The following is a 14,669-nucleotide window of genomic DNA, read 5'->3' on the forward strand; positions in this document are numbered from 1 at the left end:
TTCTCCAGGGGATCTTCCTGACCCAGGAATTGAACCGGGGTTTCCTGCATTGCAGGTGGAGTCTACCAACTAAGCTACAAGGAAGCCCAATGTGAACTAAAGCTCATCATTAAATCATGTTTCATACTCTATCAAAAATGTGTCCTCTGTCTTTAGTACTTTAAATACATTATATTCAACATTTTAAAATGTAGTGTTAAAAAAAAATGTAGTGATAATGGAGATAAAATAGTAGAAAACAGGCACCACAAAGATTCACACAATGAAGGTAAGCTCAGAGTGACTTTTAATATGCCAATCAATGTTAATAAAACACAAGTCAAACAGACAAGTGCAAACATGTTTTAAAAGAAAATAGAAAAACAAACAGACAAATTCTATTTTTTTTTTTTTTTCAACATCTGTTAGCCAGTATTATTAGTCAAATGGCTAATCACAGATAAAATATATTTTGTGAAAAGCTTGGGATAGTCAGAAGTCATTCTGGCATTTCAAACAGCTATGTACAGTATCACCAAGATTAGTTTATATACACAAATATTGAAGAGAAACCGGGAAAAGCGTTTAAAAACAGACTAACAATACAATCAGGTACAAAACTTGGGTGGAAGGAGAAAACATTTTTTAAAAAGTCAGAGAAGGGTATTATCAGGAAAAAAGTACAAAACCAGTAATAATTATACTACATTAATACAGCATTCCAAAGGAGAGGAGGGAGGTGCATTTCTCCAATGCACTAGCTTCAAAGTTCAAAGGAAAAAAAAGGCAAATAGCTACTTTCATCAAGAGCAGCTATATATTTCACATAATTGTTTTAAAAAGAAAGCCTATTAACAACAATGATTGTTTAATGCTACAATTTTACAGCAAAGACAAAACTAAAATAGCAGCAAATTCACAAGGCAGTACTTCCACAGAATTATCATTCCATGGTTCATGCAATGCCTACAAAGTGCTCCCAGTTGGATATACAAGTATAATTCACAATTTAGGAAAAAAAAAAGAAATATAAGATTGACACACAGGTACATCGAAAGCTGAGGAGTACTGAGTCTCTTAGCATTTCCCTTTTCAAAGGGAGAACAGGTATGTAATAAAGCCCTTGAGTCCTTTTTTTAACAGGTCACTACAGGAAAAGATACCTTTTATTACAATGCAACAGCAAACCATAAGCAGCACACCACCACAGTGGTTAACCCTGGAAAGGCTGGTGTAACATCCAACAGTGACTGACATCCTACAGAAAACAGACTGGTAAGACTAGACAAAAGCCTGATAAAGCACTGGTCAAAATACAGCTTTCAACTGTAATTCACAAATAAGTCCTAAAAGGTATTTCAGTAAAACTACTGACACCGATTGAAAAAGGAATTGCTAACTGGATTCTAGCAGTGATTTCAACCTAGCTTTCTCTTGTCACAGTTTTTTTGGGGGGAGGTGGGTAATGAGTAGTTCAGTATATGGTAAGGCTGACAGAGCGGTTCATTTTCTTTCCAATAAGTCGAGATGTTCTATTACTCTGGGTGGTGGACCTGGTGGCCATCCGATCAGTGAAGAGTGCTCTTTCCTCGGCTGCAGCTTTTGCCATCTGTGCTTTCTTGAGTTCTCTAACAACATAAAAACAGGAAACAAGACTTTTCACCCACTGCTATTAATCCCAGAAAGGGATCCTAAGAGGCCAAATACAAACTACATTATCAGCTGGGAGATTTTTGTGTGCCATCATTACTCCAAGACACAATTAAGGAGAGAGAAAAAGATAATATTGTGAAAATCTATTTACATAAGAGACAAAAGGAGAATTCTACTTCCTCTTTATATGAACTATGCTGGCTATCAAACTAATGGCAAAAGAACCTTTAAGTATTTCAAGTCAGTTTTATTAGGTTAGAATAAAAATGGTAGCAATAAAACAAATGAATTAGATAAACACTCCAACCAGTTTTCCAAAAATGTCAAAGGTCATTCAGATCAAATGTGAAAATCATCTAACCTGACATTAACTTCATCCTTTCATAAAAGTAAATAGAACATTTTGAGGAGAATGTCATTTATGACAAGAGTTTGGAGAGAAAAAACTGATACTTGCTCACTTTAGTTTTTGGGACAATTTGGGCATAAGGATTATCACCACTTTCAAATATATGCAGGTTTAAAAATCTTTTAAGTCCATAATTTCAAAGTTTAGAAACAATGCCAATTTATAGGTCAAATATCAAGGCAGAAGTCCCCAAACTTTAACCATATAACATGCCAAGCCACTTTATTCTTCAATGATGGAAAGTATAAATCATTTCTAATTAAAATCTGAGAATAAAAATGAGAAATTAAAAACAAAAGCCCCATCACTTACTTCTGCAAAAGTGAATTTTTGAACTTTTCAGCATTCAATTCTATTCGTAATTGTTCTGCACTCTTCCTCGAAGCAGACAGCAATACTGAATGCTTTACCAGTGCCATTGCTGAAGGTCTTCTTTCTGGATCTGGATGAATCATAACCTTAAAAAGAGAAGTAAGATTAACACAAAGATATGCAGTTTAATAAAATATTGAACTGTGTAAATAAAGTGCTTCACATATAAAATGCTCACTTTTAGCAACTCTGTAAATTCTTGGGAAAGCACTTGTGGAATCCGAGGTAATCTACCCTGTCTAATTTCATGCCATTGGTCTCCATTTCTGGGAAGAGGCTCAGCACCAGCGGCACAGACCACCGTGAGGGCAAGGGCAAAAATATCTGCTTTTGGTAGATGAGTATAGTTCTGTAAAATTAAAGGAAAAAAAAAAGTTAAGGGAATATAAAGATGGCCAAAATAAAGTAAGATTACACCTCAATGATGATTTGCGTGAGAAATAAGACTAAATTAAAATGTCCAGTGATACATTTAAATTTAGGACATATTCAGAGAACAAGCTAAATTTGGGGAGATTATAATTTTTTTTAATGACAAAGTAATATACACTCTGGGGCTTTCCTGGTAACTCAGTGGTACAGAATTCGCCTGACAATGCAGGAGACACAGGTTTAACCCCTGGGCTGGGAAGATCCCTCAGAGAAGGAAATGGCAACCCACTGCAGTATTCCTGACTGGGAAATTCCATAGACAGAGGAGCCTGGCGGGCAGTCCATGGGGTTGCAAAGAGTAGGACAAGACTTAGCGAATCAACAACAATACACTTTGGGGTGGGATGGTAAACACATTTCTAAAAGTATTCAGGTTATTTTTAAAAGGCCTCCTCTTTATCACCAGCCTCACTCAACTCTCAGAAGAAACTTCACCTCTAGGGGCATTCATATGAAAATACAAACATCAACAAGTTAGAAATATGAATATACATATACGACACAAATATACATAAACAGAATAGTGTCATACAATTCCTTTGTTCTAGTTATTCTATTTCTATTCAAAACACTTATGAAGAAATATTTTATAACACGGTTTTTGAAATAGTATTATTAACTATGGGGCTTCCCAGATGGCTCAGATGGTAAAGAATCTGCCTGCAATCCAGAAGACCTGGATTCGATCCCTGGGTCAGGAAGTTGTCCCCTGGAGAAGGAAATGGCAACCCACTCCAGTATTCTTGCCTGGAGAATTCTACGGACAGAGGAGCCTGGTGGGCTACGGTCTATGGGGTCACAAAGAGTTGGACACAACTAAGTGACTAACACACACTTTCACATTATTAACTGTATGCCATACTTTATTTAATCATTCCCTTATTGCTAAATATTAACATCATTCTCAATTTATTTGTATATGAATATTTCTTTAAGAGAGACTCTCAGAAATGGAAATTCTGGGTCAAAGGGGATGTGACTCTAAAATGTTGACAGATATTATTAACACTTTGATCTCCGAAAAGACATTGTCATTTTAAAGTTTCACCAGTAATGCGTGGAAACTTCTTTTTCACTGCAACCCCACCACTGTTGGATATGATAAATCTTTGCCTTTATTGATTTTTGCTAGATTAAATACCCCAACAAGCTAATAGTTTACACTTTCTATTCTGTATTACCTTCTTACTGGTTATTAGCTTAAAATTTCAGTACATCTGCATTTATACTTTTCTAGCAGCTGATTGTAAGTGTTACAAAGCAAATGACTTAAAGAAGAAAAACTACCTCCTGTAAAACTTCATTTGCAAGAAAACGGCTATCACCCTCTTCAACTTGTGGACTAGAGATCCTTGTTACATGCCCAAGGTCACCTAGAAGTGTTGAAAAAAATACAGTCAAGAATTAAAACAAAAGAGCCTCTATTTTAAGGAAATAATTTGGTTACTTTTCTTTCTTACCTATTTTAAACATAACTTTGTTGGATGCCCAGTCATCTTCATCTCCTTCTTCAGAGGCAGCATTTGGGATTGAAGTTCGAGATATGAAAATATTACCTGTCAAACAGTTATTTAGGTAAGCCATACTAACAATTAATGGAATCAAAGTTCGCAAACAAGTCATACAACAGAATCATTCAGAAAGAGCTTATACATATAGACTATGTGTTCTATCCCAAACCCAGTGAGAATGAAAGGGGACTGTATTTTCTAGAAATACATTTTCTGGTCTAGCACTGGTCCTTTAACACTTGAAAAGCACTGCATTAGACTCTTGTCACCTACACATTGATCTTCAGCAGTTCTAATTACTTAGAAATAATACAAAGGGCAATTAACATACTAATTCATGATGCTACTGAAGCACAAATTTTAATCTAATGCTACAAGGCTGGTGTGAAAACAAGTCATGCAGTTATTGAGTTTGGCTGACCATACAGTATCTATATCCCAAAGAGGTTTTGTGGTTCACTATTTCTACTGTACACAAACTTTTTTTTCATCTAATTCAGGTAAGTTTATATAAACATAAGCTTCAGCAGCAAACTTTATTTTAGTAGTTTTATCAATGTTACATTCACTAGTGTCTTTTCAATTTTATTTTACAGGACAACTTATTTTATGGGGATATTTATAAATTTAAAACTTCACATGCCTAAAAAAAAACAAAACAAAACTTTACATGCCTTAATATTTTCAACTTTTGTACCTGTAATGTAATGGTCCCCTGTTTGTATAACATTTAATACAAGCTATGAGTATGGGAAAACCTCAATGATCCACATTAATTGCAACCATTTCAAACATAATTTTTCCTTTTTGAAAATAAATGTTTTAATAAGTTGACATATAAAAATTCTTCATATAATTAAGTTGTGAAAAATGATTTAAATCACACAGTCCATGGGGTTGCAAAGAGTAGGACACGACAGCATAGATTAAAAAAAGAACCTCAATAATTCAATTTAAAAACACTCAGCCTAAAATGTTTACTTAAATCCATCAACCTTTTAGTTGGGCTTCCCTGGTGAACCAGATGGTAAAGAATCTACCTGACAATGCCTAAAAACACCTAGCCTAAAATATTTAACTTAAATCCATCAACCTTTTAGTTATAACTTCTAAATTAAAAGAAAGAAAAAGGAATTAGCTAAATGATGCAAGGAAGCAACGAGTCAAACCCAGAAGAAAGGAAATCTGGCAAGACATCTGTATTATTATTATTTAAGTAGGGGAACGGTAAAACCTAAAAAAGAAAATGGATTTACCCTGATGTAAGGCATGGTTCTGAAACGGACACTAGTTTGGATGAAGCAACTACTAAGGACTTTGGTCAGCTAGGAAAAATTTTAATACGATCTGGCTAGTAGAAAATTATTGAAATGGAAAGGTAGAGACAGCGTCTTTTAAAAAAAGTTCTAAAACAGTATGTACCTTATGATATTATTTTTGACGACAGGGATTTGCACTAAAATGTTAGTGTAGGATTCACTTGCATCCTTTTTTAAACTCAAGATAATAAAAATGCATGTACCATTTTGTTTTCTGAACAAAACGGTAATAACAATAACCCTCTTAGCCACACAAGCATTAATTTAAAAGTATAGATCTATATAGCCTAGTACAAGAGAAAGGCTTTAAACTTGAGTTCTTTTAGTCTCCCCATCAGTTCCACTCTAAGACTGTGGTTCCCATAAGTTGCAGAACATTTTTTTTCAGCTTTTAGTAAAAATGAGCTTATTATTTCAGATCTTTTGGGGTAACAAGGGAAGAGGTGATGGGAAATGAAACACTACTACTAAGTAGGTCAAAAATCTTTTAAAACTAAAATAAAATGTACACACTGCTGTATTTAAAATGGATACCCAACAAGGTCCTACTGTCCAGTACAGAGAACTCTGCTCAATGTTATGTGGCTGCCTAGATGGGAGGGGAGTTTGGGCAGAATGGATACATGTATATGTATGGCTGAGTCCCTTTGCTGTCCACCTGAAACTATTACAAAATTGTTAATCAGTTGCGTGCTGCGGTTCATGGGGTTGCAAAGAGTCGGACATGACTGAGCAACTGAACTGAACTCCAGTATAAAACAAAAAGTTAAAAAAAAAAAACTAACAATGAAAAAACATAGCAAAATGTTTATGTTTCCATATTGTTTTAATGAAGTCATTTATTCTCTAAAACCCTAAAGAACATAGGTCAGAGAATCTGTAATACTTACTAGGCTTTATATCCATGTGAACCAAAGACATTGAATGAATATACCTCAAGCCCCGGCCAACTTGTAAAAGGAGATCCTTCAACTCTGCTTCTGTAAAGTAACTCATACTTCTGTAATTTTCACTTATGGCATCGGCTAGACTTCCACCTAACAAACACAAGAAAAGTTAGAATTTTCTTCTTTCTGAAGTATCATTTTTCTTTACTGTATGACTAGACGCAACCAAGAAAGTGACATTTTACAGGACCTATTCTCTTCAACCTGCTTGTGAAATCAAACTTGTATTTATTCTTTCAATAGCTAAAACACTCACATGTGTACAAACTATAATATAAAGTCTCTGTCTTATCAATATGTACTCTAGCAACCCACCTGGTTCTCTTTCCCAGAGTAATGTTATGAATTCTTTTCAACTCCTTTTTATACAAGCAATAACACATTTTCATTATCTTGAAGATCATTCTTTATAATATACAAAGACCACTCCTTTCTTAGGTATACAGAATTCCGTTGCATAATTGAATGGTAATGCACTAACCAATCCCCTAATTGATGGACATTTAAAAATTATTTCCAAGCCTTTAATACTACAAACTATAATCTCAGGAATTCACACATATTGTTATCTCCTACAAACAAACTTCTGGGTCAAATGGTATATACAGTGTAATATACACATTCATTGTGTGTAAGAGACACTATTTTATTACATATAGGATAAATTCCTATAGCTGAGAGGGCCATTTCCATTTACCCTACAAAATAGCCTTGTACAGCTTTTCACAGTATCGATGCTAAGACTTGATCACCTCTGAAAGCTCACGTAAAATACACTCAGTTCCTGATTTCAAAATGGCTAATACTTAAAATCTGCTAGCATAAGCTTATGTATATCTGGGGATTTGGAAGACAAATCTGGACGATTACACACAGAGTGCCCTTTAGAGAAGGCTGTACCAAATCACACTTCCATGCTTAATGTACGAGAATACCTATTTTCCCACACACATAACAACAGAGTCTACAAATTTTATAAGTAAAATCCAGTATCTTAGTATAGTTTTAATTTATACCACTCTTACTATGAAAAAGAACAAACCTGCTTTTATAGAATCAAACCAATCAGCTAATTTGTTTATACTGTAAAAAACTTTAAGCTTATACTTCATAAGTTTTATTAAAAACTTTGTTTATACTCTGTCTCAGAGGAAATGAGGAGTTATGTTTAAAAAATAAACAAACCACTTCTGTTTAAAGCTTAGCTGGGAATAATAAAACCAGAAGCAAGGTAATAAAATCTAGGTCAATGATATACTACTCAGAAAAGGAGGTCCTGTAATTTGAACAAGTCTAAACAGCAAAAACATCAAATGTGTGGTAAAAATAAAAGTAAATCAAACACCTGTATAGTTTAGGATTAGGTATATTCTCCGAACTTAATTTGTACAATCTTGAACTGTGGGAAAAAGAGAGCTCTAGAAGGGAGCAGGTCAATAAGCTTTTTGGGATATGTGAATTTGAAGTCCTAGGTCAAGTTTACCAAGAAATAATATGGCTGCTTTTTAATGGGTCTAGCAACTACAGCTGGGCCAGTTACTTCTATCTTGCTGCTGAAAGGGTAAGAAAGGTTAGAAGAGCAAACCATTCATCTGATATTTCAGGTTCTCCCCCGCTATCAATTAACATTTTTCTACACCTGCTTATCAAGAGTAGAAATTCCGTCTATCACCAAATCAAGAAAACGGGCTCAAAATGCAAACAACTGTTTGTGATAAAAAATCAGTTAAGATAAAGGATATCAGTTAATCAACACTACAAATGAATGATAACAGAATCCATCCCTGTGAAACTACAGAAAAGGATCTAAAGACTAGGTCTATTAGGACATTCAAGGGTTTATGTGGAGAAAATGGTGGAAAACGAAAACAGAAGAGTTCACAAATATATCTAGATAGCCTCGTTTTCTTTCATCTACGCAAAAACACCATACAAAGAGGCTGTTCTATTTTACACAAGTCTATATATTTTTGAAAGACCCATATTCCTAAAGTGCTTTAGACTGCTCCAAAATAATAAACTATTTCAAAAGATTATTTTATAATCTAACTTTATTACAGGACAGGGTCTTTGTAATCTGAGAGGGTAGCAAAACAGCTTATTCTCCTCACCCAAATTCCAGGCCCAAGCCAGTTATCTCAAAATCAACTAAATAACACAACCACGTATTTGGTAGGTTGTTACAAATTTGTGATTTCTGGACTGTGGCTGACAGCAAGTCACATCAACAAGGTGAGAGGTAGAAAGAAACTAGAAGGAGATGGTGTCTAGCAAATATGGAAGAAAGAAGGTATTATGATCAAGTTATACTATTAGTAAGTGCAGTAACTAAAAAACAGGTTAAGCAACAGAATAGTCCACAAAGCATAGTGACAATTACATAAATATTTTGATGATATGAATAGAAACATTTCAAGAGATGGGTGAAACCAGCAGCAATGCTGCATACTGAGCAATTATATTTTTTCAAGGGTGTAGAATAAAATGACAACTCAGTGAGAAGTCAGGTATGAGAAATGGATCTTCTACATCTGTTTTGTTCATTATTTTCCAAAACAGAAAACTTGATCTACTACTTATTTATAATAAGAGGATTATACCACTTATTTATTCACAAGCTATGAAATGGCTGGTCTTAGGGGAAAAAATGAGAATCAACAAAAATAATCTTTGCTACTCAAGTGTTCAATAAATTCTAAATTCTCTAATATTCACTGAAGATGTACAGAAATAAAAACCCATCATATACAAAATTTTAGGTATAAAATTTAGGTATAATACCAGATGTGTAAGAATCAGAAGTGAGGCCAGGACTTTGGCAAAGATTTAGTGAAAAAGGAAGGACCCAGAATGACTGTTGACAGACCTGCTGAAATTAAAAACCATATAAAGGTCCAAAGTTAAACCTTTATAAAGCTTTTTTGGGGGAGGCAGGGAGGAAGGAAGGAGGCAGGCACAGCTAGGGAATTAAAGAGAATAACTCTCTCTTTACAGAAACATTTCAGTGGATTCTAGTGGTAAACGAAGGGTGGATAGATGGTAGGGGGAGCAAGATTCAACAAATGGCTGAATTTATATCAATGGACAGTCACTGTCATTTTATAAGTAACCATTATCAGTTTCAGCAGCACATAAAATGAAATGCAAAGCAAAGGCTAGATACAGGGAGCTTGGCTTACTAACTACTATATCCCTCCCACACACTATGCTAAGTGCTAGGAATACCAAAATATATATGGCAAGGCTGCTATCCTCTCAAGAAAATCAGTATAATTTGCGTAACAGACATACAAATAATATGCATGGTTCTACTATCTAGGTAGAAAGAACAAGGTTTTCAATCTTATCTTCCAGGTAAGAATAACTTGCACTTCAAATTCATGTCAGGCTTTTGATCTTTGAATTTATAACAGGTAAAAGATATATAGAATTAGAGCAAGACTTCAGATAAAAAATAAATTATTTCCTTGGTGTTCGTTTTCTTAAGCTTACACATTTACAGGGGAACCATTACTCACCGTTACAATATTCATTCTGTATAAGCATATGATCATCTTCTGCCCATGCAGAGAAGTAACGAACTACATGAGAATGTTGCCCAAGCACTGCATGAGCGTACACTTCTCTCAAAGCATTCTGCCTAGAAGTTTGAGATTAAGAGAATCGTAAATCATTTTTACTTAATAAACTGAGTTAACTTATCTAAAAGTTCATAAGAGAATCTTGACTTCTGGATCTATCATTCATTATGCTGAAGAACAACTTGCTTAAGAGAGAGGAGGATTAAAACTCTGTATGCGATTTTCCCAAAGGCTTCCATTAAAGAATCTGGAGTAGGAAATGGCAACCCACTCCAGTATTCTGCCTGGCAAATTCCACACAGAGGAGCCTGGTGAGCTACTGTCCATGGAGTTGCAAAGAATCAGACATGACTAAGCACACATCATGCCATTTAAGAATGTTAGAAAGAAGGAATCTTGCTGGTCCTATGATTCAGGGAAGATAAAATTCTACTCTGTGAATTCATGGATGCTATTAGAAATAGAAAATTTAAGTTGGGTTCCAAGATCAGACTCCTCATATTATTCTACCAAATCCAATAAAAACTAATGGGGGAAAAAAAATAAATAAATACATTAAAAAAAAAAAAACTAATGGCACAAAATGAAATGGATCAGATTTAAATCATTATAACTTCTCAAATATTAGAGGTTAAATTCAGTGACTGACCACCTAAAACCTTAACATTTCTAACACCATACTGATGAACAAAAGACGAAATCTTTAATACATACTCATCAACAGAGCCAGCCAATGGCTTTTTTGATCGCTTTATGGCATAAACGCATCCATCCAGCCTCTTCACACATTTAAACACAGAACCAAATTCTCCAGAACCAATCTTCTCTAGCTCATGAAATTCTGTTGTATACCGAGACTTCATATTGCTTTCAGTAATTGTAATTCTCTGTAATAAAAAGTGTATCCATATATATATAATATAAAGGTATGAAAGTGATTTTTTCACTAAGGTGATAACACTATGAAATTTAAAAATTGTATCTTGTTTTAATGCTTATTTAACTTGTATATATGGGCTTTCCTTGTGGCTCAGTTGGTAGAGAATCTGCCTGCAATGCAGGAGACCTGAGTCAATCCCTGGGTCAGGAAGATCCCCTGGAGAACGAAATGGCAACCCACTCCAGTACTCTTTCCTGGAGAATTCCATGGATAGAAGAGCTGGGCAGGCTATATAGTCCATGGGGTCTAAAGAGTCAGACATGACTGAGTGGCTTTGAATTTCAACATGTGTATATGATAGCTTGTTAAGTAGTAAACAAATATCAAAAACAATAAAAGGAAAAAATTTTTTAAAACCAATAAAAAAGAAATCAAAAGCTACTGACTTTAGCAGGTCTTGTTTCATCTTCAAACTCATAATCACTGGCTTCCATGTCTTCACCACAGGAACTGAAAAATATTATTTTTTCTATCAATATATTTGACAGATCCATCAACTAGAGATCCAAAACTATCTGATAGATATATAGCAAAATGAAAATTTAATGAATGAAAACCGAAAAGAAAGCATTTATTTTTGTAATGACAAGATACAGCCCAAGTGATGAAAATGTTCCTGTTTAGATATACCACCACCACCACACATATCAAAATTAAAGCCTTTCTAAATCAACTTTCTCTGCTTGCCTCATTTTGACACCAGTAGATGTACTAGAATTTATCTAGACTTTTTCTTTCTTCCTTTCCCACGCCACTCTTTCCCATAGCTGATTCCTGAAAATTGTTAGTAATGGAGAAAATTCTCGGCCCATAAACTTGCAAATTATTTGGTTGAAATTAAATTTTAAGAAAAAAAAAAAAAAAGAAATTAAATTTTAAGTATGCCAAACCAATCCTGGATGGTTGAGGAACCAAACTGTTGAAAATAAATAACGTACTCATTCCAATATGCTCTCTTTCTTCTACGACACTGTCCTGAGGAATGCAGTAACAGAGAATCTGGAGTAAAAGGATTAATATTCACTTGAGGAGTCTGTCGAACGTCAAATTCCCTTTTTCCTGATTTTTCTGTATCCATGAATAGAGAGCCACCTCGGAGTTTAACAGAACTGGAATCGATTCCTCGAGCTTTGGAGAGCAAACTCTAGGAGAGGAAAAGAAATGCTTAGGATTCAAGCTCTATAGATAGCCTTCTCAACCTAATTTTCAACAAGTCTTTCTCCTGGCTGAATGTGTAGGTCAAAGCAACACACCAACCCTTAGTTAATCTTTCAAGCAAAACAGACAGTGGTTTACTTAGGAGCCTGAAGCTGGATACTAACCACCTTTCCTGAAAAAGTCACGTAAAACAGGACTCTAACCCTAAAAAGAATATGAATGAAAACTAAAATTAAGTTCACTCTAGGAGCTAAAAGTTAAGAAACCTTTCAATCCATCTAAAAATAGAAAGCATTCTGGGAGTCCCATAAAAGCTCCCCTCCCCCATCCAAGTAGGGCTTTGAAAGCCACCTCCATAGAGCTCCTCCCCTCACATCCAGACTTGCCTAGGGCAAGTCGGCCAATAAAAAGTAAGGCACAAAAAGCACACATCTCCTGAGGTTTATGACTAGTAGCCTGGACTGAAACTCACTTTAAAAGGTACATTTTCCACATTAATCTTTTAAGTTCGATACTGTCTGAATTTCGGGAAGTGTCTGCTTTGAAATCTGCTGTTACTTCTAAAGTTCTACAAGTGGTAATCTGCATACTCACTTGCCACTCAACACACAGGTGCTGAATACCTATTTCTTTAAGAGACATTATCAATGGTATGAAAGCCTGAGGGTCCAGGAGACAATATCCACGCTGGTTTTTAACAGTTGGACCTTCCTAATCCAGACACTTCGGCTGATCAAACTTGGGAACTGCAAACCCAAGGGTGTAAACAAACGCTTACCAAATAAAATATTCTTTCCGGAAAGAGGCTTAAACGCTACCCCGAGTTCTATACGAGCCTTTTAAAGACTGTAAATACTTGAAGGCCAGCTTTTTCTCCCAAGTCGAAGCGCAGTCTCCCTCCGTATCTCAAACTTTCCCCCAAAAGGCCACCTGATACGAAACGATAAGTGCATTTTTTTTTTTTTTAAACCGAACTCCTGCGTGCGCCGCCCAAATTACAGGACTGATCACTGCGTTTAAAAGGCACCAGATGGCTGCGGCGCTGAGGAGTGTCAGATGGCCGGGTCAGCACCACTGGTGCATCCTTCCAAACCGCGTTATCGGTGGCACACTCCCGCCTGCCACGCTCTGGGCCGCCCCGACTCGGCGGGCGTTAAATCGTCAGCCACCTGGACGGTGCCGATCAGCCCCTTTGAAAGATGAAGAAGTTCCAGACGAGGCCCATTGTTCAGTTACATAATCTTAACGGACAACTGCTGGGCAGGGCCCAAAAAAGGGGCTGCCAACTTTTTTGTTACGGCGCCGGAGAGCGAGCGGGGGTGAGGCCGGGCGGTTATGTAACCGAACCCAGCCAGCTCCGCTCCCGGCGCCGCGGCCTTTTTAAAAGGCTGGGCCGGCGCGGGCTCTGGGAGCCCCGGCGGCCGCGTCCTCTCACCTTGGGGGTGTGCGGCGTGTCGAAGAGCCGCAGCTTGCGGAAGGTCTTGTGGGGCGGGGTGCCCGGGTAATCCGGCAGCGGCGAGCAGGCGCCCTCTCCGGCCCCGCGCGCCCCGCAGCCCCGCGGCGACGCATCCCCCGGGCCGCCGCAGCGCACTGGCGAGAACGAGCTGCCCAGAAAGTAGGGAGCCGCCGGCGACTTGACCGGCGACGAGGAGCCAAAGCCCTCCTCCTCCCACGAGTCGCCCTCGGCCCCGCCGCCCGCCGCGTCCGCGCCGGGGCAGGCGCCCCGCAGCAGCATGTCCTCCTCCAGCTCCCCCGGGCTGCCCGGGATTGTGCCCGGAGAGCGACGGCGCTCGGGCCCGGGCTCTGTGGGGCTCCTCGCGGGCGGCAGCGGCGAGTCAGGCTCCTGAAAGGCCGAGTCCTCCCCGGTACTGTGGCCGCTGCCTTCTTCCTCCTCTTCTTCCTCCTCCTCCTCACAGTCGCTGCAGGGCGAGAAGATCAGCTTCTGCCGCAAGGTGCAGGAGGCCGCGGCGCGGCGGGGCGGCGGCGGCTGTTGCCGGCTCAGGAAGCTCATCGCGCCCCTGGGGCCGGGGCGGAGGACCGGAGAACCTGAGCCCCCGGAGTCCAGGGCTCGTCCGGCCCAGGGGGCGGGTCCGCCACGTGCGACGGGGCGCGCCGGATGGCCGCGTCGGCGGCGGGCCTGCGCGGCGCCGGCGGCGAACGGCGGCTCCGGGACGCTCTGGGCGGCGGCCGGCGGGGGAGGCGGCAGCGCGGGCTGTCCGGCAGAGGCGGGGCGGCCCGGGCACTGAGTCTGGGGTCTCCGCAGGTTCAGCCGCAGGTTCGGGTTCCGCGGCTTCCCGCGACCGTTAACCACGTGAGCGCCCAGTGCACCAATCCCCGCCCAGCCTAGGGTTTGAAAAAAATGGAGGGC

General features: G+C 38.5%; 1 protein-coding gene across 1 annotated transcript; it reads right to left on the reverse strand.

Annotated features, from left to right (window-relative positions):
• Nucleotides 1-263: 263 nt before the first annotated feature.
• Nucleotides 264-14,369, reverse strand: WEE1 (WEE1 G2 checkpoint kinase). Its single transcript, XM_061147828.1, has 11 exons — nt 13,737-14,369; nt 12,082-12,287; nt 11,530-11,593; nt 10,918-11,090; nt 10,141-10,262; nt 6,566-6,712; nt 4,306-4,401; nt 4,133-4,218; nt 2,592-2,762; nt 2,354-2,499; nt 264-1,607 (listed from the first exon to the last, which is right to left on the reverse strand). The coding sequence occupies exons 1-11, from the start codon at nt 14,310-14,312 to the stop codon at nt 1,454-1,456; spliced, it is 1,941 nt and encodes a 646-aa protein (XP_061003811.1). The 5' UTR covers nt 14,313-14,369; the 3' UTR covers nt 264-1,453.
• Between the last annotated feature and the right edge of the window lie 300 nt (nt 14,370-14,669).

Source organism: Dama dama, chromosome 1 (assembly GCF_033118175.1).
Source record: "Dama dama isolate Ldn47 chromosome 1, ASM3311817v1, whole genome shotgun sequence".
Classification (NCBI taxonomy): Eukaryota; Metazoa; Chordata; class Mammalia; order Artiodactyla; family Cervidae; genus Dama; species Dama dama.

Excerpts from the sequence above, each read along its gene's own strand:
- WEE1 (XM_061147828.1), bottom strand. The coding sequence starts at position 14,312 with ATGAGCTTCCTGAGCCGGCAACAGCCGCCGCCGCCCCGCCGCGCCGCG. Across the intron at positions 6,713-10,140 it reads ACAGAATGAATATTGTAACG|GTGGAAGTCTAGCCGATGCC; the intron begins GTGAGTAATGGT and ends TGTGTTTGTTAG. Across the intron at positions 2,763-4,132 it reads CAAATGAAGTTTTACAGGAG|AACTATACTCATCTACCAAA; the intron begins GTAGTTTTTCTT and ends TTAATTTTACAG.